A 27,151-nucleotide genomic window follows, 5' to 3' on the forward strand; every position below is an offset into this window, starting at 1 on the left:
TTTGTGTTCCTCCATTTTAATCTAAAAAATACATTTAAACATAAATGATCACCATTTCCTGATGTAAGAAAACTAACAAATAATGAACTAACCTTAGAATATGTGATGATCACCACCTCTCCTTGACAACTAAAATTAAATGATCACCCCTACAGACAACATCTCAAAAGCAACTATAAAACTTCAATTAATATACAGAGAGGCCTGAAAAGCAGTGCCGGATCTACAAATCTTGCCCCCCCCCCGCAAAATATTTCCAAAGGCCCCCCTCTACCTACCTTCACACATACACACACACATTTTATATATATATATATATATATATATATATATATATATATATATATATATATATATATAATGTCTGTGTGTGTAATTCTTGATCTCATGTTGACAAACTCACATACGAGGGCCTACAGGGTGGTTAAAAAGTCAGTTAACACCCCCTATAAAAAATAAAGGAGTTAGGCTGGGTACAATTGATAGAAACAGGTTAGAGTTAGGGGGAAACACGTTGGTGTGTTCCAAGCGGATGTCCACCATATTAGTGGCCGCCATATTGAATTCAACTCAATTTTTTAAAAAAATGGGAAAGCGGTGATGTGCATAGGCACCGATTTGTTAAGAGATTTGAGGGGGGGGGTAAAGCTAAAGCATAAATACTTATTTCTTTCTGTTTGTGGGAAGAGGGGCATTTTTTTTTCCTTAAGGTGGAATCTAATACACTTGAATTAACCTTTGAAAAATAGTAATTGCAATAACTGTATTTGACAACAAAACATATATATCAAGGTACATCGAACTGTATTAGCTGGACAAAACATTCACTGCACTACTGTGATTATGTAATTAGACAACATAATACTTTACATGTAACTTTTGACTGAGAATTTTTTATCATACCGGGTGTTCCGTTCAAATCTCCCTAATTTCAATAAATTACTGTGAACGAAGTACGATGAATTGTGAAATAACTGTAACACCAAATGAAAGGCCAGATCTTCAAGTTTTGTGTTCATGACTTGAAGTTGTCCGTTTGCTCACTACGCAGCGCCACGGTCGCATAAATAGAAATGGCGACTGTTGAACAACGCGTGCAGGCAGTGGTGTGGTATGCTGAGACAAAATCTGTGATTGCAACCAACGAAATTTCAGACGAGTGTACGGAGGAGTTGCACCTGATGCTAAATCAACTAGGCTGCAGTTTAGTAAGTTTCTAACAACCGGCAGTGTGCTAAAACAATCTGGTGGAGCTCGCCGTCGTGTGTCAGAGGAAAAGGTGGAAGAAATTCGAGCAGGGTTTCCATACCAAATTCTTTGCGACGCGGCTTATCATCTGACTGCAATTGTTGCACAACCTGCACTTTATATGGATACAACTGAAGCCGCTTGTGCAGAACTCCATGCATTGTTGTTGGAGGCACATTGAATTGCCTAGATGCCTGGAGGATGCATTTACTTGGGTTTTTCTAAAACCCCGCTCGAATTTCTTCCACCTTTTCCTCTGACACACGACGGCGAGCTCCACCAGATTGTTTTAGCACACTGCCGGTTGTTAGAAACTTACTAAACTGCAGCCTAATTGATTTAGCATCAGGTGCAACTCCTCCGTACACTCGTCTGAAATTTCGTTGCGTTGCAATCACAGATTTTGTCTCAGCATACCATACCACTGCCTGCGCGCGTTGTTCAACAGTCGCCATTTCTATTTATGCGACCGTGGCACTGCGTAGTGAGCAAACGGACAACTTCAAGTCATGAAAACAAAACTTGAAGATCTGGCCTTTCATTTGGTGTTGCAGTTATTTCACAATTCATCGTACTTCGTTCACAGTAATTAATTGAAATTAGGGAGATTTGAATGGAACACTCTGTATTTTGTTTATAATACTTATTCTTACAATCCTTTATAGGAGTTTAATATCTTCACATATATTTACATAAAAATGGAAGGCCCAAGATAAAATTTTCATTTGCGAGCGATTATTGACATTTCCGAAGGGAAACAAAGGAGCCTATTTTGCAATGGACTGGCTCATTCAAGAGCATGAAGACCGCATGCAGTACTTGTATTCCCATGCTTCTTTCTCTATTCTCGCACATATTCATTCATAATATACCATGCATTTTCCTTAATTCATTGTCAGTTTGAAAGAGGAAATACTGAAATAGTAAACGCACAAGCACAAGAAAGACACTCAAACTGAATGATAGTCCCACATTATTGATTCTACCCATTTCAGAGCAGAATCCTGCGTAATTTCCTACCTGTTGTGTGCGACGTTTTCGAGTGCAAAAATTATGTAATATGTTGGAAGATATGCATTGGGCCCCTTATAAGGGGGTAAAACAAGAACTGGATGGGCCCAGGCCCCTCTGCCCCTCCCTCCCAGTTTCGACACCGGTGGTGATATTTTCTCATGAAATTGTAGCCTGATTTGATCTAAGGTCAGAATTTTTCTGGCTTTGTCCTCGTAAAAAGTTGAGCCAGGGTCCACCCAGCATCAAATCAAATGGTACCCGTAGGGAGGGGGGGGTGTAAATGTGGCTGGAGCATGGTGCCAATCACATCACCTCCAAGATGTCCCCAGGAGGCTCAAACCTGTGCATGTCCCATAGCCCATGCCCAAAACATGACCATTGGGATAACAACAATTATACTAAACACAATAAGGTACACCACACCTTTTACATAAAATATTTTGAATCACATTGAAGTATTAGTTACACATTGTTTGCATCCAAACAACTATTTACACTATCACCATATTTCCAACTTTATCATTGTAGCAGAACTAGAGTACTGGACAAATTGTTGTCCTTGGATGTAAATAAATCAAATCAAATCAAATATATTCATAATAAAAGAACATCAATTATAAGAATTAGTGAGTTCAAAAACCTACATATGTGTACATATTTCTTTCAGGGCTAGATGTTGTATTGTACAATGCCACATTCGAGGGGATGAAGCTAGCTGGTATAATACTTATTGCTATCGGATTCTTCCTTGTGCTCTTCCCAGATAACTGGCCGGATTATATTACTCGTGTTCTGAGGTATGTCGCAGCTTTCTTAGTACTTGTGTGTTCTGGTTAGGACTAGGTTCGACAGGATAGAATATGCAAGATGCATATTTGTGCTTATATTCAAACTATGAGGCATACAACTGTAGTAATTTGAGCAATATTATCTAAATAAAAATTAATAACATTTTATATAATTACACAAGTGTATCGTAGTGGTGGTGGAGCCTCTTTGACTGAATGGTTTGAGTGATCTTGACACGAAAGTCTCTAACAAATTTTCGGGCTTCCTTCGACAGTTTAATAATTCAAATATGGAATGACATTTTTTAAATGTCATCATAAAATTCAGGACATATGACAACAATCAATTAGAAATGAACAAGTAATTTGTGAATAAATGTGTAAACCTGTATCTGTGTATTTAAGTACTTAAAATGCATGAGAAGATGGGGAAATACAGTGGGTCTGGTAGAATTACTACCAATAAGAAATTGATAAATTTCTGAAACTAGACTAAAAGCATGGCCATGAAAATAGACAACTGGACGGAATTGTGCAACTGCCACATATGGGAAAAGCAAAGTGAGAGGTGGACACAAGTTGCTGGTTCCAGTGCACTGAGTGGCAACGTAAACCGGTCTGAGTTTCCTAGTTTCGAGCATCAGACCGACCTCCCTCCAGGGCAATTTTGTGTCATCCCTGACCTTTCGAGTAAATACTGTCAGTTTGTATCACATGGATTACAAAGACCAACTCTACAATGAGGTCTTTCAATTTCTTAAACCTCCGACCACACAGAGTTGTGCTCCAACATGGCAACAGTGCAAACTTCTGCCACCTGCCTAATTTTATGGCTGTGCGTTTGAGATTTGATTTTCTATTAGGTAAACTAATCAAGTTTCAGTACATCTCTGCATTTGCACCTTTGATGGCCCGATAAACATCAAGATAGCCTCTATCTCTTGCCAAGCATTTTGCAGCATTTGTGACGTAACAGATTCCAAGTGTTGATTATTCTCTGTCGACAGTCACCTAAATCTATATATTTTTTTGTCTGTGTGTGTGTGTGTGTGTGTGTGTGGTGTGATGTATGTTGGATGACCTCACATGTTTGAGACAGAGACACTCTAATCGAAGATTGAAATTCACCAAACCAAAAATGATATTGAACTTTTTGTCATGCATTTTTCTTTTATGGGCAGTAGTAAAACTTGGACAGTTCCGTCACAAAAAAAAAAAATCATTATCCTATCATTACTAGTTTAGGGGATATTTTCAATTGTTAGTAGTAGTAATTCTACTAGACATGCTGCATATACTGCTCTGCCACCATATCTCTAGCCGCCCTAACCTGGAAATAATGGTCCTAGTGTCGAATCTTTAAGTCATGGGGAAGCCTGTAGTTCACATATTTTCCGATGGCACATATATCCTAGAGCTAGCATAGTACTGGTAAGATAAAGAAAAATCCATTTGCTATTTTTATGAAATTCCAGGGCATACAAATTATCTGTGAAGCTACAAAGAAACATGCTCGCATTCCTATTTGAAGTAACTTATTACAGTTTTTGGTTGATTGATTGATTTGGTGTTTTAAATCCACTTTATGCACAGTAAGGCTAATCGGGACCAGTCCTACAGTTTAAAATGGGATCCGAACCACTGTGCCATGTGCCTCCACCAGGTATCGAACACAGGACCCCTTGATTACAAGGCGATGACGCTACCACTGCGTCATTAGGGAGACCCCTATAGTTATTAGCAGAGATGTAATTCTTGCATTTGAGTTGAGGCTCATGTTGTCATGCTACCAGACTTCCTGGTTACACCAGTATGACCCTGACTAAAAGAGCTGGGTTCAAGTCATAGACGAGGCATGTATGTATATATTGCAAGCAATGGAAAATAACACAAACAGTCACAGAGTCATTCAGCTTGTGAGAATCAAAGCAAGGAATCATGAAACTAAGTCATAACTATCACTGGGAGTCTATCGGAGACTTTACAAGACAGACTTGAACCAATGGAAATTGAACCAAAACCACATTGTATTCCAAGCAAAAGAAACAAAATTCCCTGGTAGTATAGTGGTAATGCCACCACCTTGTAATCAAGGAGTCCCGGTTTGATACCTAGTGGAGATCCATAGTGGTTTGGATCCCACTTTAAACTGTAATTTCAGTCCTGATTAGCCTCTCTGAAGTGGACTTGAAATGACAAATCAAAAATTCAGAAGTTCACAGACACTTCACACATGTAAATCAGCCACTGGTTTCCTTGTTTGTAATTATTGTTATTATTTATTGTTTCGGCTACTAGCTTAACCTAGGAACGGTTGTGCTACCTAGTTCAACACAATCTGTTGTGTGCATAAATGTTGGAACTTGTATTTTTGCTTTATAGCATCACTTTTCTGTCACATTTGGCAAATTGCATCTAAGAGTATGAGTAATGGTTAGATGAAATTGAAGAAGGGACACTTACCTATGTCCAGGGCAGAATTTGAATCCGAGAACCTCAGTGGCAAGGTTGAAAGTTGACCACTTAATGCACTTTACCACCAAGTCAGTTGTGTATAAATGTTATGACATTTTTCTTAAACACTAAATTATTTTTGTGTGCGTAATTTTTTGGATATTAAATACTTGGAAGATCTTCATCCTTCCTCTCCACTACTTTATTTTGACAAATCAAATTAATTATTTTTTAAAAACGCCAAACGTTTCATGATTTTGGTCACATCAGTGGAAAAGATCTAACATAGCAATCACATGATCAGGCCTACAGCTGGAAAGCAATTAAAAGATTAGCTAAACTCACTTCTAAACTTTCCTACCAATGATTTATCCACACACCCAAATATTAGGTCAGTCAAAAAGTAAATGCAATCAATTTTTTTATTTTTCACAGCAACAATAGAAAACTTACAATGATATAATTTTCCAACATAGTCCCCCTGCACTTCAATACACTTGGTCGAACGTTCCACAAGCTTTCCGATACCCTGAAAAAAAAAGGTTTTCAGTTGAGCAACAAGCCATGTATGCACCACTTCCTTCACCTGTTGATCTGTGTAGAATCGGCGGCCTCTTAAAGCATCTTTAAGTGGACTGAACAGATGGTAATCCAACGGGGCAAGATCGGGACTGTATGCAGGATGCTCTAACACCTCGAAGCCCAGATTCTGAAGAGTTGAGTGGTGTTGGCGGCGGTATGGGGATGCACGTTGTCATGCAACAAAAGAATGCCTTCCGACAATCGACCTCGTCCTTTGCTTCGAATTGCAGGTTTCAACTTGTTCGAAAGCATATCACTGTATCGTTCACTGTTTATTGTTGTCCCCTCTTCCACATAATGTTCCATAATTACCCCTTCTGAGTCCCAAAAAAGTGTGAGCATCACTTTTCCTGCAGTGTTGACACTTGATTTTTTTTTTTTTCACTGGAAATTCAGGGTGTTTCCATTCCATGCTCTGGTGTTTGCTCTCAGGTTCGAAGTGATGGATCCATGTTTCATCTCCAGTGATGATTCGTTTCAAAAAGGCTTCACCTTCGTTAGCATGTCTGTCCAATAATTGCTGACAGATTCTCACACGATTTTGCTTGTTCTCGTCAGTGAGTTCTTTAGGAACGCATCTTGCACAGACTGCCAGTTATGCAGAATCATGACTAACGTGCATATGGTTTGCCACTTCAACAACAGTCACTCATTGGTTATTCAGAACCAGCTCACGGACTTGCTCAATGTTGTCATCAGTAGTGGATGTGGCTGGACGACATGCTCTTTCCTCGTCCTTCACACTTGTTTGACCGCTATTGAACTTTTCAATCCACTGGTGAACACTTTGCAGCAGTAAAACATTGTCACCGTATTGTGCTGAAAGTCTTCTATGGATTTCAGCTCCTGGTACACCTTCAGACCACAAAAAACAGATTACAGAACGCTGTTCTTCTGTGGTGCACACGGACAGTGGCACAGCCATGTTTACTTGGCAACACTGCAGAGTGAACTGAAGTGATGACGCTGCAACCTGCCACAGGCGAAGACAACAATACTATCTATCGGCTTGTGAACCCAGAAAGCTGTACAGCCAACCTACGGAAGAAAAGAAAAACATTGCATTTAGTTTTTGACTAACCTAATACATCCATAAATCCACCACTGAAATTATTCACAAATGCCCCATTTACCTAACATCACCTACAATCAACCTTACACCCCCTCCTGAAGGAAAATTCTGGATAACATATGAGAAATATCTTAAGTCAAATCCAAGTGTAAACAAAAAAACAACTAAGAAAGTGGAAATATTAGATTTTTCTAACAGCATAACCATTCCTGGCTTAACTTCAATGATAGGAATGAATGAGTGATAATAATAATAATGAAATAGATAAGAAGACAAAAATATTTAGAACTTTTCTTTGAACCAGTGGCAGCGATTAGGGGGTGAGGGGGGGGGGAATTGCCCCTCCACTTTTTTGCCACTTTTGCCCCCAAACTATGCCAAACCTTATATATCAGAGGAAATAAACTGTCCTTGCTGCCCACCCTCCAGTTTTGGATCCTTGTCCCCCCCCCCCCAGTTCTAGAACCCAACCACCCCACTGCTTTGAACTAAACATAGTCTGCTTCACAGCATGATGTATTTTTTTCCTTTCTTGCTGATCTGAAAATTTGTTCTAGAATGTAATGCTTCCACATAATTATTTACCAAGTGTCTCAATATTTGTACAACCTCAAATCTGATCACTTATAATGTGAAGGCTGAAGAAGGCATTCACAATGAGTTTTCAGCTTTGTGAAGCCTTGTCCATTGAGATATTCTTTAATATTTTGACAGCCAATTCCCTCCAACCAAGAAATTCTAGAAATTAACTAAGGGCTCAAGTCAAGAACAATTTCTTTCCAGAGAACAAGCTTTACACAAGAAAATGATCACAGCCTCATAGTAACTGGAACAATGTTAATCTCTGGTTACTGATCAACATGGCTCATGTACAGCACTGAATGGCTTTCAGAATGGCAATTCTATCGTTGATGTGGGTCATTTTAGTGGCATATAATCTTGGTTGGCAAAACTAGAAGTCCAGAATTTTGTCACAATTGCAGGCAACCAGGGCAAAATGATCCCTCTAAGACACATTAAGTCATATTTAGCATAAACATTGCAATACAATAATGCTATTACACATATGTTTAGGTTAGGTTAGGTTAGGCTGCCACAGGTGCATGGGCCAATATGATCCCCTGTTTCTTAGATATGTACCAACAATGTAAAAGCCTTGTCAAATAGTAGAGAACTAAAATGTTACTTTAGAAATTAAAAAATAAACAGCTATAGCATTTTATACGTTTAACTTCCATGGATTGATTTGCTTTACTTTACTTCACTTTTTTGTGCCTCTTTTGGCTAATTTGAGAAAAATGGGGATGAGTGACGACGATATGATGAAATTGACGAATGGATACTTCACAAACATCTATGCCCAGGCTATGCAGTAAATACATTATCATTATCAGAACTGTAGCTCCTCAAAGGAATCATTATGCCCCAATTGCTGTTACTACAGAAAACACAATGCCACGACAAAACTGCATCTTGAATGAACAGGACAAACATTTGCAATTAACCCTATTATATACATTAAACACCTAAATACAGTGGTGAAAAACAATCACTTTCCTTACATCAGGAGGTCTTGCAATAACAATTTTTACCGTAAATTTTAAACAAAAGATTGTGAGCAAAACTAACTCTCACCAAAAGTCAAAAGTCTTCACCTTAACTGATAAGATAGTATATGAATTGCCCACATGACAGTACCACTAACCAAGCAGAAATTATGAATGATTGTTTTGTCCCAGAGGATCATTTTGCACTGGTCTCCCTTACTGACCACATAATCACATGAAAAATCATAAATCATAATTGTGCCTGGAAATAGCACTTCCGATAGATTTCTTGGTGTCTCTGCTTATCTACGCCTCTGCTAGATAACATGTCTTATTTAGTGTTGCCAGTGGCGTATACTGGATTAAGAACCTGGGCTATCACACCATATCATAGTGTTCCAATGGACAAAAATTTGCTGGTGGGGGTGTTTTTTTTTTTTTTTAACTCATTTGGGTGGCGGGTCGAAGTGATGTGACTCTGTGATTAAAAATATATACCTCATAAATAAAACATGGAAATATACACTGTCAGTAAGGAAAGGATTTCAAGAATTTCTTTCTTAGTTGCATAAATGAGAGGCCCATATTGTGAAATATTATGTAGGCCTATATACGAGAATAAAAATAAAATTTCAACCTAGCTATTTTCACAATTTTAAGTTCGGGTACTCCTTGTTGGCGCAGTAATAACATCGTTGCCTTGAAAATAAGGGGTCCCGGGTCTGATATATGGTGGTTTAGATACCACTTTAACTGTAGGTCCAATCCCCATTAGCTTATCTGTTCATAAAGTGGACATACAAGAAAAATCCACAACGATTTGGAGACAGCTTGTTAATTATATCCCTCATTTCAGTTCACTACACAACACAACACAGCACATATCATTCACAAAAATACAATCCACTCACTACTGTATTCACACGCTGCCTCTAAATTCCACGCACCAAGAGCACTCGACACGATCTAGACTAGAACTGGCCCTTGTCATTTTGGTAAACTATTCCCGCTCAGCCAACAATTTTCTACTCCCCACTGTATCTCTAGTTGTTTGAAGGTCAACGACCTCTTTTTCAACTCCTCTGCAAGGGTTCAATGATGTTCTTGTCCCTGCCACATGATACTTTCCCCTTGCCCGTGATAATTTGGCTTCAAAATTCCAAATTCCTGGGAAAATTACATGATGGGAAAAATTGGTTTGCAACATTGACCCTGACTGTTGAGAAAGTTCAAAGGGTTTTTTCCCGCCATATGCAACCCTGTTATCTCTCCTGTAACAGTTTGACTCCACAATTCCCCGATCCTGGGGAAATTACATGGTGGGAAAAATTGGTTTGCAACATTGATCGGAGCCCTGTAAAGCTTACTCGTCACCCCCGTGGAGTTGCCCACCAGCTGGGCCAGCCGTCTCGCGAATTCAAAGAAAGCGGACAATGTTTTTAACTTCTAAGAAATCAGGTTCATCTTCTTATTGAAATGAACAATTTTATGCACATTTTCTGATAGATATTTTTTCTGTATTTTATTCCCCCCCCCCCCCCCCGAGTCTGGCCTTCGCAGATAGCCTAGATAGCCCTGAATTTACGCCTCTGAGTGTTGCCAATTGCAATGAAATCTATAGTTGGAAGTAAAATTTCTAATCCAAAATAATGATTTAGGATATTTCATGGCAATGTATGCCCATAATACAAATTGGCTTGCAAGCACGTTAAGTTGTCAACTTGATATCTTGCTACCAAAAGTTCTTGATTTTAGTTCTCGTCTGCACATGAATATTTCTTTACGAGTGTCCCTTCAACAATTTCATCTGAGCATCATTTTACCTGATGGTTGCAATCAGCCAAAAGGAGCAGTAAAGCAATGCAAAATACGTAATATAAAACAAAGATTTAATAGGATTATAGTAAAACTTCAAGATTTGTTTAATTCTGATAGAAAAATGCTAGCTCATTACACTATTGTGGTATCCAAAATAAAAGAAATTATTAGCGCTGAGCCGATACCTCTTTGAACCGATACTGATGCTGATACACTTACCGATTCGCACTGATACCGATACTTGGAAATTCCAATAATTAAAATTTGTTCAAAATATTGATTAATATTGGTGTGTAAATATTCTTCTCCAATTATATGCATCAATTTATCAAGAGATTTGCTTTAGAATATTCAAGAATTACATCAGAATATTAAAATAGATCTTATGTAATCACAAAATATAGTTCTTCATGCAAAATAAAAAGAAAGAATTTTGCATAATTTTCAGGTTATTTAGACTCTGCGAAAATGTTACGTGGCATTTTTGCAGACCCCGTGAAAGATCAAAATGCCGGAGAAGTATCAGCTGGTATCGGTAATTGAATTCCAACCGATACTTTCTGATGCCGATAGTGCTGGTATCGACTCAGCCCTAGTAATTATATTTCAAGACTTGCCTCTTCTACGAGTACTACTCATAATACATTTCAGTTCACTAAGTGTTTCAAAGATGGCTCTAGGAGTTGGTATTGAATAAAGCAAATAAATTATCATTAAGAGAGCATTTACATAAATAATTAAGACTATTGAGTGTAACATTCTAGCTGTAAGTGAACATATATATATGTGTGTGTGTGTGTGTGTGTGTGTGTGTGTGTGTGTGTGTGTGTGTGTGTGTGTGTGTGTGTGTGTGTGTGTGTGTGTGTGTGTGTGTGTGTGTGTGTGTGTGTGTGTGTGTGTGTGTGTGTGTGTGTGTGTGTGTGTGTGTGTGTGTGTGTGTGTGTGTGTGTGTGTGTGTGTGTGTGTGTGTGTGTGTGTGTGTGTGTGTGTGTGTGTGTGTGTGTGTGTGTGTGTGTGTGTGTGTGTGTGTGTGTGTGTGTGTGTGTGTGTGTGTGTGTGTGTGTGTGTGTGTGTGTGTGTGTGTATTGATTTCCTTGAGACTTTTCCTATGAAAGTATATGATATTTAAATTGACAATGTTTAATAAGATTATTATTAGTGCATTCTTTTCAGTATAGTAAGCAATTTTGGGTATTGAGAAATTATATTTCTTCCTGTGTTTCCTCAAACAAAAATATTTCGTTCTAGAGGGTAAGTGAAGTAATGAGTTCAGAGGTGCATATTTATTAATAAGGCTAATTTTGATTTGTCTGGAGGGGAGATATTTGGACACTTCAAAGAATATTATATTTTTTTACTTTGGTTTTATGCACAAGCCTAGTGGCACATTGCTCACTGTTTATCTTTTCCACATTATTCCATGATATGTACAAAATATAGCTTATAATATTTCATTGGAGCTGCAAGTATGCTGTGTGTTCACATGTTTAAAATGTCTTGTTGAAACTTATAAAATATAGCAGAAAATAATTTGAGTAATTATAGAGTTGAATTATGTGACTTTTTGTTTGAATAATGATTTATTATTAAAATGGCTTCAAAACATATTGTAATAAATTATCCAAAAACATTGGAAATGATCTCTACACACACACACACACCCCATTTTTATCCATAACGAATTACAAATGAAATATCAGTGTTCAGAGCTCTTTTTCTCTTGCATTAGTTCTTGCACAAAATCATCTTCAAGCATACGAAAAGAAATGAAAAATCAACTTGAAACAATTCACAATTAGCCAATGTTCAATAACAATAGCCAGATAAATTTTGCTTTAGAGAATAAATAAAACTGATTTTGAAAATGTACCGAATATACACTAGCTGATCAAAAGTATCCAGACACCTAATCAAAACTGTAGTCACACTTTCCCCATGACACACTCTGCAGTACTGGACATTAATGTGGGGTGGGTCCACCTTTGTTTTGATCACAGCCTGTACTCCCCTGGAAAGATCACCAGGTGCCTAACACTTTTGGAGGAATGGTAGTCCGTACTTCCTGAAGAGCCATAGCCAGAGCAGGAAATGGTGTAATATATTAGGGACTAGAGCAAAGTCTAATCTGTGCTTTTGGTGTTCTACAGGGTTCAGATCTTGACTCTGGGAAGGCCAGTTTATTTCAGGAACCTGATTGTTCACACACAGTCACAACTTTATAACAGGTAGCATTGTCATGTTTGATTGATTGATTCATTTGTTTTTGTTTTTCTGCTTCGTATTTCTACCAGTTTTGGCTAATCGCAAAGATGAGGATGAGTGCTGATGTGAAAGTTATGAAGGGACACACAAAGAACACCCATGTCCAGGCTGGGATTTAAACCTGGGACCCCTGGCATTGTAGTACAGTGTGCTAACCACTCTGCCATGGAGGCCAGCCATTGTCATGCTGATATAGACAATAGGCATATAGGAAGTACACAAAAGATCAAAATGTACTTGTACCCTGCAATGTTACAAGAGGATCAAGTGCATTCCAGAAACATATCGTAATACAACCTCCTCCACACTTCACTGAAGACACTACAAATGAAGTTAGATATCATTCTCCAGGTATACGCCACACCCAAACCCTACCATTCAACTGCCGCGTATTATTGCGTGATTCAATCCAGCCAATCATATTCCTGCTATTTTACCGTTCACTCGCATTGCTCTTCACACATGGAAATGTTTGTTTTATGGGCTGCTACTTGGTCATGAAATACTCTTCCTGTCAGCACTTGACCCTCACATTCGGTCAGTATATGCAGTCTTCCTGGTTGCAATTTTGTTGCGATTGTTCATTCATGATTCATCTTCACAATTACATCACTAACAGTTGATTCTGGCAGGTCCAGAAGGCTTGAAATATCCCTGGCAGACTTCTTACTTACATGACAACCAATGACCAGTCCATGTTTGAAGTCACTGAATTCTGCTGGCACAAGCGGCTAGCAACAGTTTTATCACTGCCATATTCTGCTGGTACTTCTTATCTACAAAGACCACCTGACAGCCTGTCTTCTATATACCAGGTTGTAACATCCAGGCTTCAATTCATTATTATACTTTTGATCAGATAGTGTATGTACTTCAACACTGGAGGAATGATTATACATTTAGTATCAAACATTTTCGTCTACATCACAATCATAGATCACATATCCCAATACAAGCCATATGTGTGTGTGTGTGTGTGTGTGTGTGTGTATATATATATATATATACATACACACACACACACACACACATTTTACTGGTACTTTCTGTGTATTTTTTTACAAATGTAAAAAAAAATCACTCATAAATTATTACAGTTTCATTGATGTATTTGTAAATGTCTCAAAAATTTATAAAATCATACCTAGTCTAGCTTTGTCCTATTATTAACTTTTCTTATATATTGCTGTATAAGGTAGAATCTTTTCTGAACCTAGTTAAAAATTTTGAGCTTCAGCTTCATGCATTAACCTTTTCTACTTTACTATTTTTATTTAATGCTTTTCTTATATTCACTTTAACTTTATTTATTTCCTAAAGGTCTACCATGCAAAGAACTAACTTTTCCTTCTTATTGCAACTTGCAGCTCTCACTTTGCACATTATATTCAATAGAAATAGTATTAGTGTACTAGAATTTTATCACTTTTCACCTTAAATTCTTTAATAGCAATGCAACGAATTACTAACATATGTTAAAATACTTAATTATAAAAGTGTGGCTGCTTTGTTCAAATTTTGGCACATAAAGACAGGCAGTAAACAACCTAATTCAATGTCTTTCTTTGAGAATTGGTAACAACAGTCTTATATTTACTCACTGACTGTTTGGCATCGAGAATGTCTTCAGCCAAAGAAATGAACAATGAAACTTACATGCAAATTGATTTATTCTACATTCCAAACTATATTATATTATTGAAGCAACAATATTTCATGTAACTGCAAACTAACGAGTACTGATTTTGCAGAATACCACTTTTCACAAAAACAAATAATTGTAGTTACATTTTGCAATTAAATCAACTACAACAGTTGCTTCAAGTATGTTCCACTTGAATTTCCTTCATACTTTCCTCCTGATGTTCCCATTGATGTGAAGGGTTTAAAAAAAAAAAGATAATAAAAACTAGAGCTAAACCAATACCACTTTGAACCGATACTGATGCTGATACTCTTACCGATTCCCATCGATACCGATACTTGAAAATTGCGATAATTAAAATTTGTTCAAAATATTGATCAATGTTGGTGTGTAAATATTCTTCTCCAATTATATGCATCAATATATCAAGAAATTTGCTTTAGAATATTCAAGAATTACATCAGAATATTAAAATAGATATTACATAATCAGAGAAATACAGTTTTACGTGCAAAATTCGCGTGAAATATAAGTTTGAATTTTGCATAATTTCCAGGATAATTGAAGACTAAAATTGGTAAATGCTGTAAGTGCCACAATAATTCAAACACCGTTTTCCACGTTAAACTGTGAACTGTGCCATGCTTTATAATGTGGTAAACGTGAAATGTGGCTGGTAGCCCTCTAAGTAGTTCAAAGGGCATGTAAAGAGGCACTAGTGTAAACGTTCTTACGGGCTGATGTGCGGAACGATGCGATTTCCCAACACTTTCGCTTTCGGCACTTACAACGTTTACCACTTTTAGTCCTCAATTACACTCCATGAAAGTGTCGCGTGGCATTTTTGTGAAAGACCAAAGTGCCAGAAAAGTATCGGCTGCTATCGCTAGATGAATTCCAAGCGACACTTTCCAATACCGATATCACTGGTATTGGCCAATACTAATACATCAGCATTGGTATCAGCTCAACCCTAATAAAAACAATTTACAAATAAAGTTCTGAAAATAAAATAAAATATTTTTTGTAATTCGAAAATATTTTGTTTTTGTAACTAAATGACAGCAAAACTTAATATATCTACAATTGATCATATATATAAAAGAATATAACTTTGTTTCTTATTTTCAATACAATAATCTTCAATTATGGCAATTTCTGTATTAAAAATGATTTTTTTTACAAAATTAGTTTTTGTTTGCTTTGTTATCAAAAGAGGTGGTTTGTAATTAAATAATATGAAGACTAACAATTACATATGCTTAAAATCTTTGATAATTTAGATTTGGATTAATTAATTAATGTATACACAAAAATCATAAAAATTAACTCTGATTCATTTGAGGAATAACAAGAATGTAATGAAAGCATATACACTTTGTGTACACTAATTTGAAGATACTAATTTTTACATAAGAAATTGATGATGAAACTAAGATCCAAAAACTCAGTTCCATAAACAATAATGTTTTGTGAGATATGCAAGTATCCTTCCACTTTTCAACCAGATTTTCAAAGTTCTGTAATTAATAATGAGACTGTAGAAATCTTCTCTTCTGTACAGATTTGCAAGTAATGCCTATTTCTAATTATGCTATTGAAGAAACTTTACTTACTTTTCAAAATACTTGATTTTATAAATTTCTGTCATTACTTCTGCTGGATTATTTTTTTTTCTTTTATTGCTGAAATTAACTATTTATTTTTATGTATGTTAAACATGCTAACTGATGAAACATGCAAAAATTATGCAAACTTTATGAGCTTTTGCATTTAATCAGGAAAGTAAGGCAATAATGTATAAAGTTTAATATTTTCATCATAACAAGAATGCAAAATTTGAACAAATTACAACAGTGAAAATTAATAAAAAAGAATTAAACTAACCAAAAAAAAATCTAAAATGGCTGGAGGACATAGGCTGAGCTATTGCTACGACAAGAATGTTGTTGGTTATTTCAGAGCTGTGATTGTGTTTCTATTTGGGAGTGGTATTTACAACTCATCTAATTGATTGAAGCCCAAAGCCCCAATCTGCTGCCTGTTTTTATGTGTTTAAGTCCCATGGCAGCCAGGTCACGAGAATCTCTGTTCTTCCAGAACCCTGATCATGTTGTGTCACAGCACCAGGTAAGATGACCGATTCTTGGTGTCCTGTATGTAACAGTGAGTGTGTCTGAATGTTCCCCGAAATTTGGCCCCTTGAGTTCTTGCCCATGCATAGCTGTTCCCCTTTAGAGTTGAAACTCCAAGGTTTCAAGTGACAATGGATTTCTTCAGTAGTCTGTCTACCAACAAAAATACTGTTAATAAAAGTTTACACGAGGAAGGAAGGGAGAGAAAAAAAAAGGAATGCAGATGATAATTCTAATGTTACGAAAATCGAAACAAACAAACTTTATTTGTTTTTATTAATACATTATAAATGCAGCACTTTTACATTTGATCTTTTGAAATGTAGTAGCACTGCTTTCACATTAATTTGCTCACGTAATGTAAATAAAACAATTTACAGCAACTTCAACAACAGTGTATTTCATACAACTGCTAGTATAGCCCTTTCTATAAACAAACCACACTATGACACTTCACATTAACACAGTGAAATGAAGCTGAATTAAAGAACAAACCTTTTTTCTAGTGTATTGAAAACAAAATTACAACTATAATCATCACATAGCATAAATCATATTCGTAAAACAGTTGCAATATTATTTAGTTTATTTTCTAGAGACTAAAATTAATAACAAATGCTATATTCAATACTGATTCAGATTTCAATGTTTTTCTGCATTAAAACCATACTTTTATCTGTTAATAGTTTACAAATTAATATTTATTTGTTGTGCGTATTGGAGTGTTTCTCAATAATAAACACATACAATAAACCAACACACAACACATATTACAACACACATGGACTGTACTCAACAAGTTTATTTTTGCAGTATTTAACTATCCTACCTAACCAGCAGAGAATTTCCTACTGTTTCTTTGTGTCACTGAAGTACCGTCTATGTTGGCTGTATATGCACGTATTGTGTATGTCTTTAAAAAAGCAAATTAGATGAAATAGTATTCTGGAAGCATCATCCTAGATCTACTTCTTGTAGCATGCTTCTGTCTGTCTGTGCATGCATTTGGAAAGCTTCAGTGGCATCATTTAGCTAGTGACATGTCACTAAGGTGTTAATCACACACTTATGATTATTTCTGCAGTGGTATTTAACATTGTTGTCTAACAATAGAAATGGTTGGTTACGTGGCAACCTCATATTGTTTCACAATTTCGAAATAAAGGTATTTTGCCAAGTACAAATCTGTGTTCAGGTGTAATTACAATGCTGAGTGTTGTAAACGAGTAGTTTTTTTGTAGTTGTGACCACAAAAATGTTATTTTGCTACATGAAAATATTTAGCATTGAAGTAGGTCTATACCAAAATATTTAATAATATGTAATGATCAATGAAACTAAAATTAAGTTTTGTTAGCATATCTAGAACAAATTATTTAAATTTATTCTAATATTAACTTATTACATACATAGCAAATTTGCGAGAAAAAATAAAAATAACTAAAATTAATGATTTTAATCAACATGGTGTTATTATAAAAAGGTTTTATTTACAAGATTTCCATGTTTCATTTTGTTTTGTTTTTTATCTGTAGTTTTACATAATGTTTGCTTCTTTTAGTGTTGTACATCGTTCACAACATAAAATAACTAGTATCTCTAGTCTTTTCTACTCAAAAAAGTGTTTAATGTTTTCGTAATTATGCAGAATGAACCTCATTCATGATAACAACCACGACATGTATTCCAGGTGATTATTGGAAAGTGGCAAAATTGAAGATAGGCTGCTTTGTCAGCTGTCAATTTGAAACAGTATGTCAGATGATAAGAAAAATTCAAGGAAGTAGTTCCACTTTGTGGAACTGTTGTTGCCATCATTCTTTATTAAATAAAAATTCAAAGTTTTCAACACTGTACAGGGTGGCTCAATAAGTCACTTAACACCCTCAGTACAAGGCCACTGCGGCATGGAATTTGAAATTGGCGATGACCAATCGTTATCTAGCCAAGGGGGAACCACATTGACGCCACCCACACGGTCGGCGGCCATCTTGATGTCCGCCATCTTGAATCCTAATTTAGAATTTTAAATGGGAAGGGGGTCGTGCGACATATCACAATGGGCTAGAATTTCACGAGAAATGCAATGGTGAAGGTTTTTTCGACGCATCTTTAACCAGTAAAAAGTTATGACTGAATTCTTGTACCAATTTGCTCCTTTTCGAGGTGTTAGAAACCATTGAATTAAAAGTCCTTCACAGTGACAAGGCTAATGTTTATGTTCATAAGGAAGTTTATAAATTTACCGTCACTTTGATCTCGATGCATTACCGAAGCGCTAAACAAATTTTAAGGCATTTTTCTAACACCTCGAAAAGGAGCAAATTGGTACAAGAATTCAGTCATAACTTTTTACTGGTTAAAGATACGTCGAAAAAACCTTCACCATTGCATTTCTCGTGAAATTCTAGCCCATTGTGATATGTCGCATGACCCCCTTCCCATTTAAAATTCTGAAGTTGAATTCAAGATGGCGGACATCAAGATGGCCGCCGACCATGTGGGTGGCGTCAATGTGGTTCCCCCTTGGCCTGATAACGATTGGTCATCACCATTTCCATGTTGCGTGCTGCAGTGGCCTTGTACTGGGGGTGTTAAGTGACTTATTGAGCCACCCTGTAGTTTGCTGTTCCAGTTTGTTCTGTCACACTTAATGTGGTTCTTCAATTGGAAAGTTTTATGTCTGATGATTAGGAAGGAAGGAGGATGGATGAATGGATGGATTGGAATGGATTGGTTGAATTGGATTGTTTCGATTGTATTGCAGGGATGGATTGGAATGGACAGATTAGGTGGATGAATTGGAATGATTTGGAATGGATGAGTCAGGTTGATGATTGGATGGATTGCAGTTAATGGAAGGGTAGATTGGTATGGGTTGGTAGTGACCGGATGGATGGATTAGAATGGATAAAATTGATTAGATTGGATGAATACAAAGATGGATTGCAATGGATAGATTGGATGGATATACGATGGATTGCAATGGATAGATCAAACGGATTGGAATGGATATATCATATGGATGGATTGCATAGATTAGATTGGATCAGACAGTTTTGATGTTTTGGATTAGCATTACTTTCCTCTTTAAATTTCTCGAAAACCATAGCAAAAATATGGTGATGCATATCAGGTTAGACTCGAATGTTACTTTAGCTCTTCTTTCAAACATGAAACATAACTTGTTCTCCAGTTAACACTTCTATGGCTAGAAGTAGTGCAATATCAGGCTATAGCTATAAAGTGCTCCTTTTCAGAGGCAGGAGTAAAAAATCATACAGGATAATGATAAATAAAAATAACCAAAAAACTGTAACCTAGCATTTTGGGAAATGGATGACTTTTTACGCTCATGTGCTAATTGGCAGTAATTGAAACTGTTGTCATGAGCGTCAAAGCACTATGTACAAGATAAATTTCATTTGCAACAAGTAAGTGAACAAGAGAAAAATGCAGATCCCATGATGATTTTTGTTGTGTAAATTATTTTTGACAATCTATGTAAAAATCTTTGTTTTTCCAATCATTATCCATATTTATATTCAACCATACAAGCAAGATCTACTTCAGTAAGTGCTCACTTCTCTAAGGTCATCCATTTTTCAATACATATATTTTATTTTGCCCAAACTCTTTTATTTTTACCATTTTTTTCAGTGATATCTTTTGTGAAAATTCACAGTTTTACACTGGGAAAGTTCAATGCAGAATGAACAAAAAATTGGGAAGTCCTTTTGTGTCCTAATAAGATATTAATTAATTAAAAATATTCATATACACTTATTCATTTGAAATTTGACATGAGCCAACTAAAACAATTAATCATTAACTTCTAACGAAGAGGAAGCAGCACTCTTTTCAGTTAAAAACTTGTAATATTATTAAAACTGCACATTGAGGCTCATTCATTTGTATTATGGAGAAAATGAAAAATAATATTTCTTGACTACTGTTAGTGTTTATGTTACTTTCTGTCATCATTCTTGAATGTGTTATACACACATCATGTGCTTTGCTCAACTGTAAATGGATTTTGGCATAATTTGTTTCCGAATATAAATGATAAAATAACACACACGTTTTTGCTGCTAGGCTGCTTCTCTTCATGAAATGAAAGGTCTTGTCCTCTTCTAGGGTGGACCTTGCATCACACATGTAAATACTTCTTGTAACCTAATAACTTTTAGCGGTTCTTGCATTTGTTCCATACTTTTCATAGCTGCCGCAAGAATTGAACAGCATACTTTAATCTGCTACATTCAGCTAATAAAGTACATGGAAAATTTCTTCTTCATTTAAAGGGATTAGACAAAATATCCACTATACACAGTGACCAGTTAAAAGACATAGACAGGGAGATAGAATTCATGGAAAAGAAATTTAAACAAGAGAGAAATAGGGAGACTATAACAAAATAGTCACAGGGATGATAGGAGAAAAGAAAGAGGAATAAAAAACTGAGCAGCAACAGTTCGTGATGGCCAAGTCCTGCCAAAGAACTTTTCGTAAGGTGACATCAAGCCCGTTGTCGCTGTTTTCTAGATTTGAGCAGATAGAGAGAATACAGATAAGAAATTTAATTATGATATTGGATGTATCACACATGTGTGTGTATGTAAGAGAGAGGTAACACAAGCAGAGCAAAATGGTACAAACAACAAAATAAATAAGAAAACTTACAACAGCAAATACGAAATGGAGGAAGAAATTAAAAGGACAATCTGGAAAGAGAGAGAAGGAAAGAGAGGTCACATATTTGTGAAACTTATATATACTTGATATCTGTCCAGCTTTACTTAACAGTATAGGGCTCCTGCCCACTAGGTCAAACTTGTGTGGTGCCATCCCTGTCTGTATAAAGAAATAAAACATCCACTATAGTTGCTGTAATTGAAAGGGGGATACAATCATTAGACATAATATTTACAAAAAAAAAATGCACAGACATTTTCACAATGCTTCATTATTGCACTATTGCCATTCCATGAATGCAAGTTAAAACAATAACAACAACATGCCTCACTGCATGCCACAAAGAGATTTGCTTATGCATATTTTGTCATTGCATTACTAGACAACTTTTATCCAAGGGAACAACAGTGAAACCAAAACACAACAGAAAAAAACAGAAAAAAAACAACTGGATAGATAGGAATGGAAAAATTCACCTTTAAAATCAAATGCAGGGCTCTCATATTCCCATGGCATTCTGCAGCTTTGACCAGTAGTGTAAGTTTCCACATTGATAATGCAATTTCGTACAGAAAGATGGGTAGGTTAGGTTTTTGTATAATGAATTTCAACTCTTTCATTTCATCTGGGTATTGATTGAATAGCATAGCTAGATGTCGGGCACACCTTGCACTGCCCTCTGACATGACCAATATTGACAGTACACCTTGTAATTTTGAAGAAAAACATACTTTTTAATGATTATGCCATAATCAACCACATAAAATGGTCTTGAATGCATAAAAAAATATCATTATTTCATGAATTCGATAAATACCCACACAGACCATCGAAAATTATTGCAAGTAACTCCACAGCTGTCTTTTATTCGTTTGCTTTTAATCCATGTAAAAAATTTACACCATAGTAACTATTCCCTTATACTGAACGATCATGATTTTCTTGTTCAATGTTTCAAAAATATCCATAGGCACAGTTAATACCCAGTGTAAGTCTCATGTCTCTATCGCTTTTTGTACAAAAGTTATGTATGTTCAAAGTCTCAGTTGCATGACTTTCTGTACACCCTGTATCGTTAAATTATTATCTCATGTGATATTATATATATTTTGAAGCAAAACTTTATCACATTGCTGTGGTATAGCTCTGAAGGAAACTTACATTTTCAAGTATCAGTATTGGTGGGGATTGGTAAGAAATATTGACATTGATGATAAAATTTAAAAACAAAAACAATTCCAGTGTTTAATCCGAACTTACACCCATCTCAATTAAAGAATAATCTTTCAGTTAGGAAAAAACCTGCAGCCAGACATCAGCAATGCTGATTTCCGTGCAGGTTAACAGACAACTTCGGCCTCTCTCGCTATGCCAACGTGCTTAGTGTCCAATAATTTGACGTGTTGACAACCATGACATCTTGAAGGTATTTAGACAGTGGTTCAATTATTTAGTGTTAATTCATTATTTTTCTGGAATATTATCTGTAAATACAAGGATTAGACTGATATCAGGTAATAAAAGTTACGTTTAAATTTCAGCTGTAGTTCAGATGTGTATGCTATAGCTATCACGTACCAGGTGGTTATACTTAAAGTTCCCCTATGCAGAACCCTCTGGAGGCTGAGGGGAACCAAATGCTGATGAACAAACAGTTCATAGTTTCACCACCAGGGGGATATGTGGCGCCGAAATCTGGAGCACAGTGAATAACATCCTGCTGCTGAAACATTAATCACGCTGTCTTAGGCTTCCAAAGGGTCATTCATGTTGACGGCATGCATATTGAAAACTGCTGTACTGACAAACTAAAAATAAAGTTTTGCATATCCAACTTCTGGTTGACGTTATTTTCAACGCCACATTTCCACCTGGTGGTGAAAATTTGTACTATTCGTTTTTCATCAGCATTTGCTTCCCCATGGTGTCTGTAGCCTCTACACAGAGTTTCATTGCAAACTGATGCTTCAAAGAGCTCAGAGTAGGGGAAATTTAATTATAACGAGCCGGTATTTATAAACTATCATATATATATATATACACAGTGGAACATTGATAACATGTTCTTCAGGAGCTAGTGGGTAAGGTACTTAAAAAATAATGCAGGGAATGAAAAATCAAGAACAACACTGTTTAACTTATCTGCAGCACACAAACAAAAGATGGTTGAATTTCGATTCCATTAGCAACCCAGTTACACACAAGCACACAACTGCATGAACCACAGCTAACTGTTGCGATAGTTAATGTCATGCTTTGTTTTAAATAGATATTCTGGTGGAGTATGTGTAGTATTGTGTGTGTTAACGTATGATATTGAACTGTATGTTCCCTGCATTAGAAGATCTCCTTTGTCACCCGATATTGGTCCAGATAGAAATTAGATGCAACCGGACCGAATATCCTTGCTTGTTTGTCATGTGAAACTCTTACAGGTGGAGTCGACGTCATCATGCGAACCTGAATGGACCTCGCAGAGACGTTATCGATTACAGAACAGGTTACATACGATCTCATCTGAGATCTCCTTCTGGAAGAGTAAGATGACCAACTCCGACCCTTGCTGAATCGTATTTCTAGTGACTAGTTTTCTGTGATCATTTGATAACGAAGGACTATTAGCACCAAAAGACAATTGCACTTCATACCTTTCTTGTGTTATATCAACCCTCAATACATGAACATAGATATCAGTTACGAACCTATATTTTCATTAATGTTGCCAAGTTATCTGAAAAAAAATGTAAGATATTATGGTAGGATATAAAGAAAGGGACACCACATATTTTAATCAATGATGCTTCGCATCTCTCATGATACATATCTTCCGAGAACATGGTACATTTGTGCCTTTGCTCAATCTATTTCTAATGTTAAAATGTTTAAAAACATGTTACAGAAAGTAAGTCTAAGTGTATATCTCCCAATGTATAATGTTACTGTGTAGTAATTATGTTGCAATATACTACAAATTTAAGATTTGTAAACCTAGCGAGTTTAATTCCAAAGTAAAATAAATATGTTACTGATGTTAGTTTATGTACTCCAAATGTTGTATCGTATCTGTGGGTGACAGTCTGAATAAGAAAACAGTTTTGTGTATCATTGTGCTTCATGGGATGTTAGACAATGTGATATATATGTATATATTTGTTATTTAAATAATTTTTGTTAAAAATAGGACAAATATGGCATAAATTAGCAACTTTAATGCAAATGTGATTGGAAAATTCAAGTACTCCTTTCATAAAGAAAATTATCCTTTGACTATTCGTGATTAAAATTATCTGATATGCCATCTAGTGAGACTTTCAGGAACCACTGTATGTAGAATACTTTGCTGTGTTGAAGTCCTTCAAAACATGTGGAATGTGCAAAAACGTCTACTGTTCAGTTTTTGGCTTTAAATCGTTTTATGGGTCAGAACAAGTTAAAAATTTTCATGTGTTTCCACACCGTGGAATAAACAAAATTAAATTTGTACATAAATCAGGGAAAACTGAATTGATTGACAGAAGACTGGCATGGGGAAAATGCTGAAATGCAGCAAGAAAATTACTAAAAATGCAAGAGTTTGTTCACTTAATTTTTTTCGAAACATGATTATGTGTTACCATGAAAATAAAGTTTTAAATTTTACTTTTCGAAAAGTAATGAGCTGTCTTGCCCAAAGCATCCAGATAAGCAATGTATTATGTGTGAAATTTAGAACAGGTGCAAGTATTAAATGCAAAGATGAAAATAGTTTGAGAATGAATTAGTATCTTTTAAATGTAACCAGAAAAAGAAAATGGACATGTGCTAATATTGTTGTTTTATTCAGTGCAATGTAATTTTTCATTGAAGATAGCCTGTAAGCCTGTTCATTATTATTACTAAACCAGCCTGCCTTTTTGGAAGAACTGGAACGATATGTTAGCAGCTTTTCAAGTACAGGCCAATACTTTATTTTCAAATCATTTTCGAGAGCCCCAGTTACAACATGAGGTGTAGTAGACGATACAGCACTGCTTTGAAGGTCCAGTGCTTACATATTAGTTTCGTCTGTTTCTGTGTTATTTTTGATTATCATAATTAAATGCTTTATTCTCAGCACAGCTTTACCATCATTGTAGCTCCTGATATTCACATCGTTTTATCAATATTTAAAAATATCACGTAACTTCAACATGTTTTCCATGACAGCCATGAGCACGCGCTACTACTAAATGTAAACAAGTATGAATCCTACATACAGCGGCCATATTGGAAGTGACACTAGCGCTCAGGTGGTAATTTTAATCACAAATACACCTGGGACTATTATACGTTATTTTTGTCATTATGTGTTCATAATGGTATATGATAAGTTGCACAGATGATGGCTATTTCTAATATTCCAACCATAGCAAAGGCTAATCATTCAACAAACTTTTTACCAAAAAGAGTTTTGATATTTGTCTCTCATAGCGATAAGTTTTATGGCCACATCTAATACTTTAATGAGTTCCAATTATGCTCTTTTTTTTGTACCTAGTTTCTGAGCATATTATATTCTAAAAATTCTAATGTATATTTCACATGACAATCTTCTGTATAATATTTTGTTTCCAACAAAAGGGTTAACTAAGAAGGAACACATTTTATCACCTGAAGAAACAACGATATACAAACATAAATAATACGAAAGGTGTAAAAGAGACATAAATCTAAATATAAATTACTTACGACTTAAATAAATACATGAAAACTACTTTAATTTCACAGCATTTATAATTTAAAAGTTAGACTAACAATTATAAATTACTAAAAACCCAAAACTAAATCACAGATGCTACTACATAAATTACTTCTACAAAACCCAAAAGCTAGAAATTAGAAACTTCAAAGTGATTTTTACATTGTAAAATAATAATTTTGTTAAGACTTGGCGACACATTTTCTTTTAATTGTATACATGACATTAGTAATGTGGATTGTATACAAAAGTTTCCAAGGTATATCCCCGAAATGTTCAGTATAATTTGTTCATATACATTGTGTATTAGCCTGAACCTTGTACTATTGTTATAATTCTTGAGGTGTAATTTGTTGAAAAAATGTAAAAAAAAATCTAGAAAAAGATATATGTGTCCATGTAAAAAATAAACAGATCTTTCAGAAAATATCAATTTGATTTTCATTTATCAATGTTTCACCATAATTTGTATGTGCTTCCACGTTTCCTTCACATTCCACTCTTTATCTCTTATGGAACTTGCAGTCTGAAGTGACAAGCTACAGGCGACAAGTGGCATGCGGGTGTCATACTGAAGCGATAAGCAATGTGGGCTCCTTCAGTCTATAAGCAAGAACAACTAACCAAGGTGACACTCAGTGGCGTCTCCTGATCCTGAACTTAAGGCGTTGGCAAAGAAGGAATGTTAACCCCTCCCCCTCTGTGAACGAATATTACAAATTTTCTCCGAACATTTTTGGTGTAAATTTAGAAATATTTAGAAAAAATATTAAATTACATAAATTATTTTAAATGAAGTAAATACTTCATTTAAAATATTAATATATTTGAAGGGTAAGGAGAAGCAAGGACTGCCAAAGAACAGTTTAAGCGAGAAAAATAATGTTCAATACTTCGCCATACAATTATTTTTTAACCAAGGGTCCCGGGTTCGAATCCCACTCAGGCATGGTTGTTTGTGAATATCCATTCATCAATTTCATCACTCATCCCCATCTTCGCAAATTAGCCAAGATGCACAAAACGTGAAGTAAAATAAAATAAATCAAATCAAAATTATTTTTTAAAGCACGAGTTTCAATGATCTTAACTTATGTGCACATTTCTAATTCCAGTGGGGGAGAAATTCTAGTAACTTGGGGGATATTGTATGTATTATATATTTAACAACCCA

General features: G+C 35.7%; 1 protein-coding gene across 4 annotated transcripts in view; it reads left to right on the top strand.

The window, feature by feature from the left end:
• Positions 1-26,388, top strand: part of LOC145997181 (solute carrier family 35 member F3) — a 242,637-nt gene extending 216,249 nt beyond the window's left edge. For 3 of the 4 annotated variants that reach the window (XM_083133888.1, XM_083133889.1, XM_083133892.1), the window contains 2 exons: positions 2,930-3,059; positions 23,696-26,388. In XM_083133888.1, the coding sequence (XP_082990014.1) occupies positions 2,930-3,059; positions 23,696-23,807 (242 nt within the window). In that variant the 3' untranslated portion in view covers positions 23,808-26,388. Of the gene's footprint in view, positions 1-2,929; positions 3,060-16,392; positions 16,532-23,695 lie in introns of those variants that run through there. The other variant, XM_083133890.1, reaches the window with a different exon arrangement.
• Positions 26,389-27,151: the final 763 nt, after the last annotated feature.

The sequence above is a fragment of the Lepisma saccharinum genome, chromosome 13 (genome assembly GCF_977018435.1).
Source record: "Lepisma saccharinum chromosome 13, izLepSacc3.1, whole genome shotgun sequence".
Classification (NCBI taxonomy): domain Eukaryota; kingdom Metazoa; phylum Arthropoda; class Insecta; order Zygentoma; family Lepismatidae; genus Lepisma; species Lepisma saccharinum.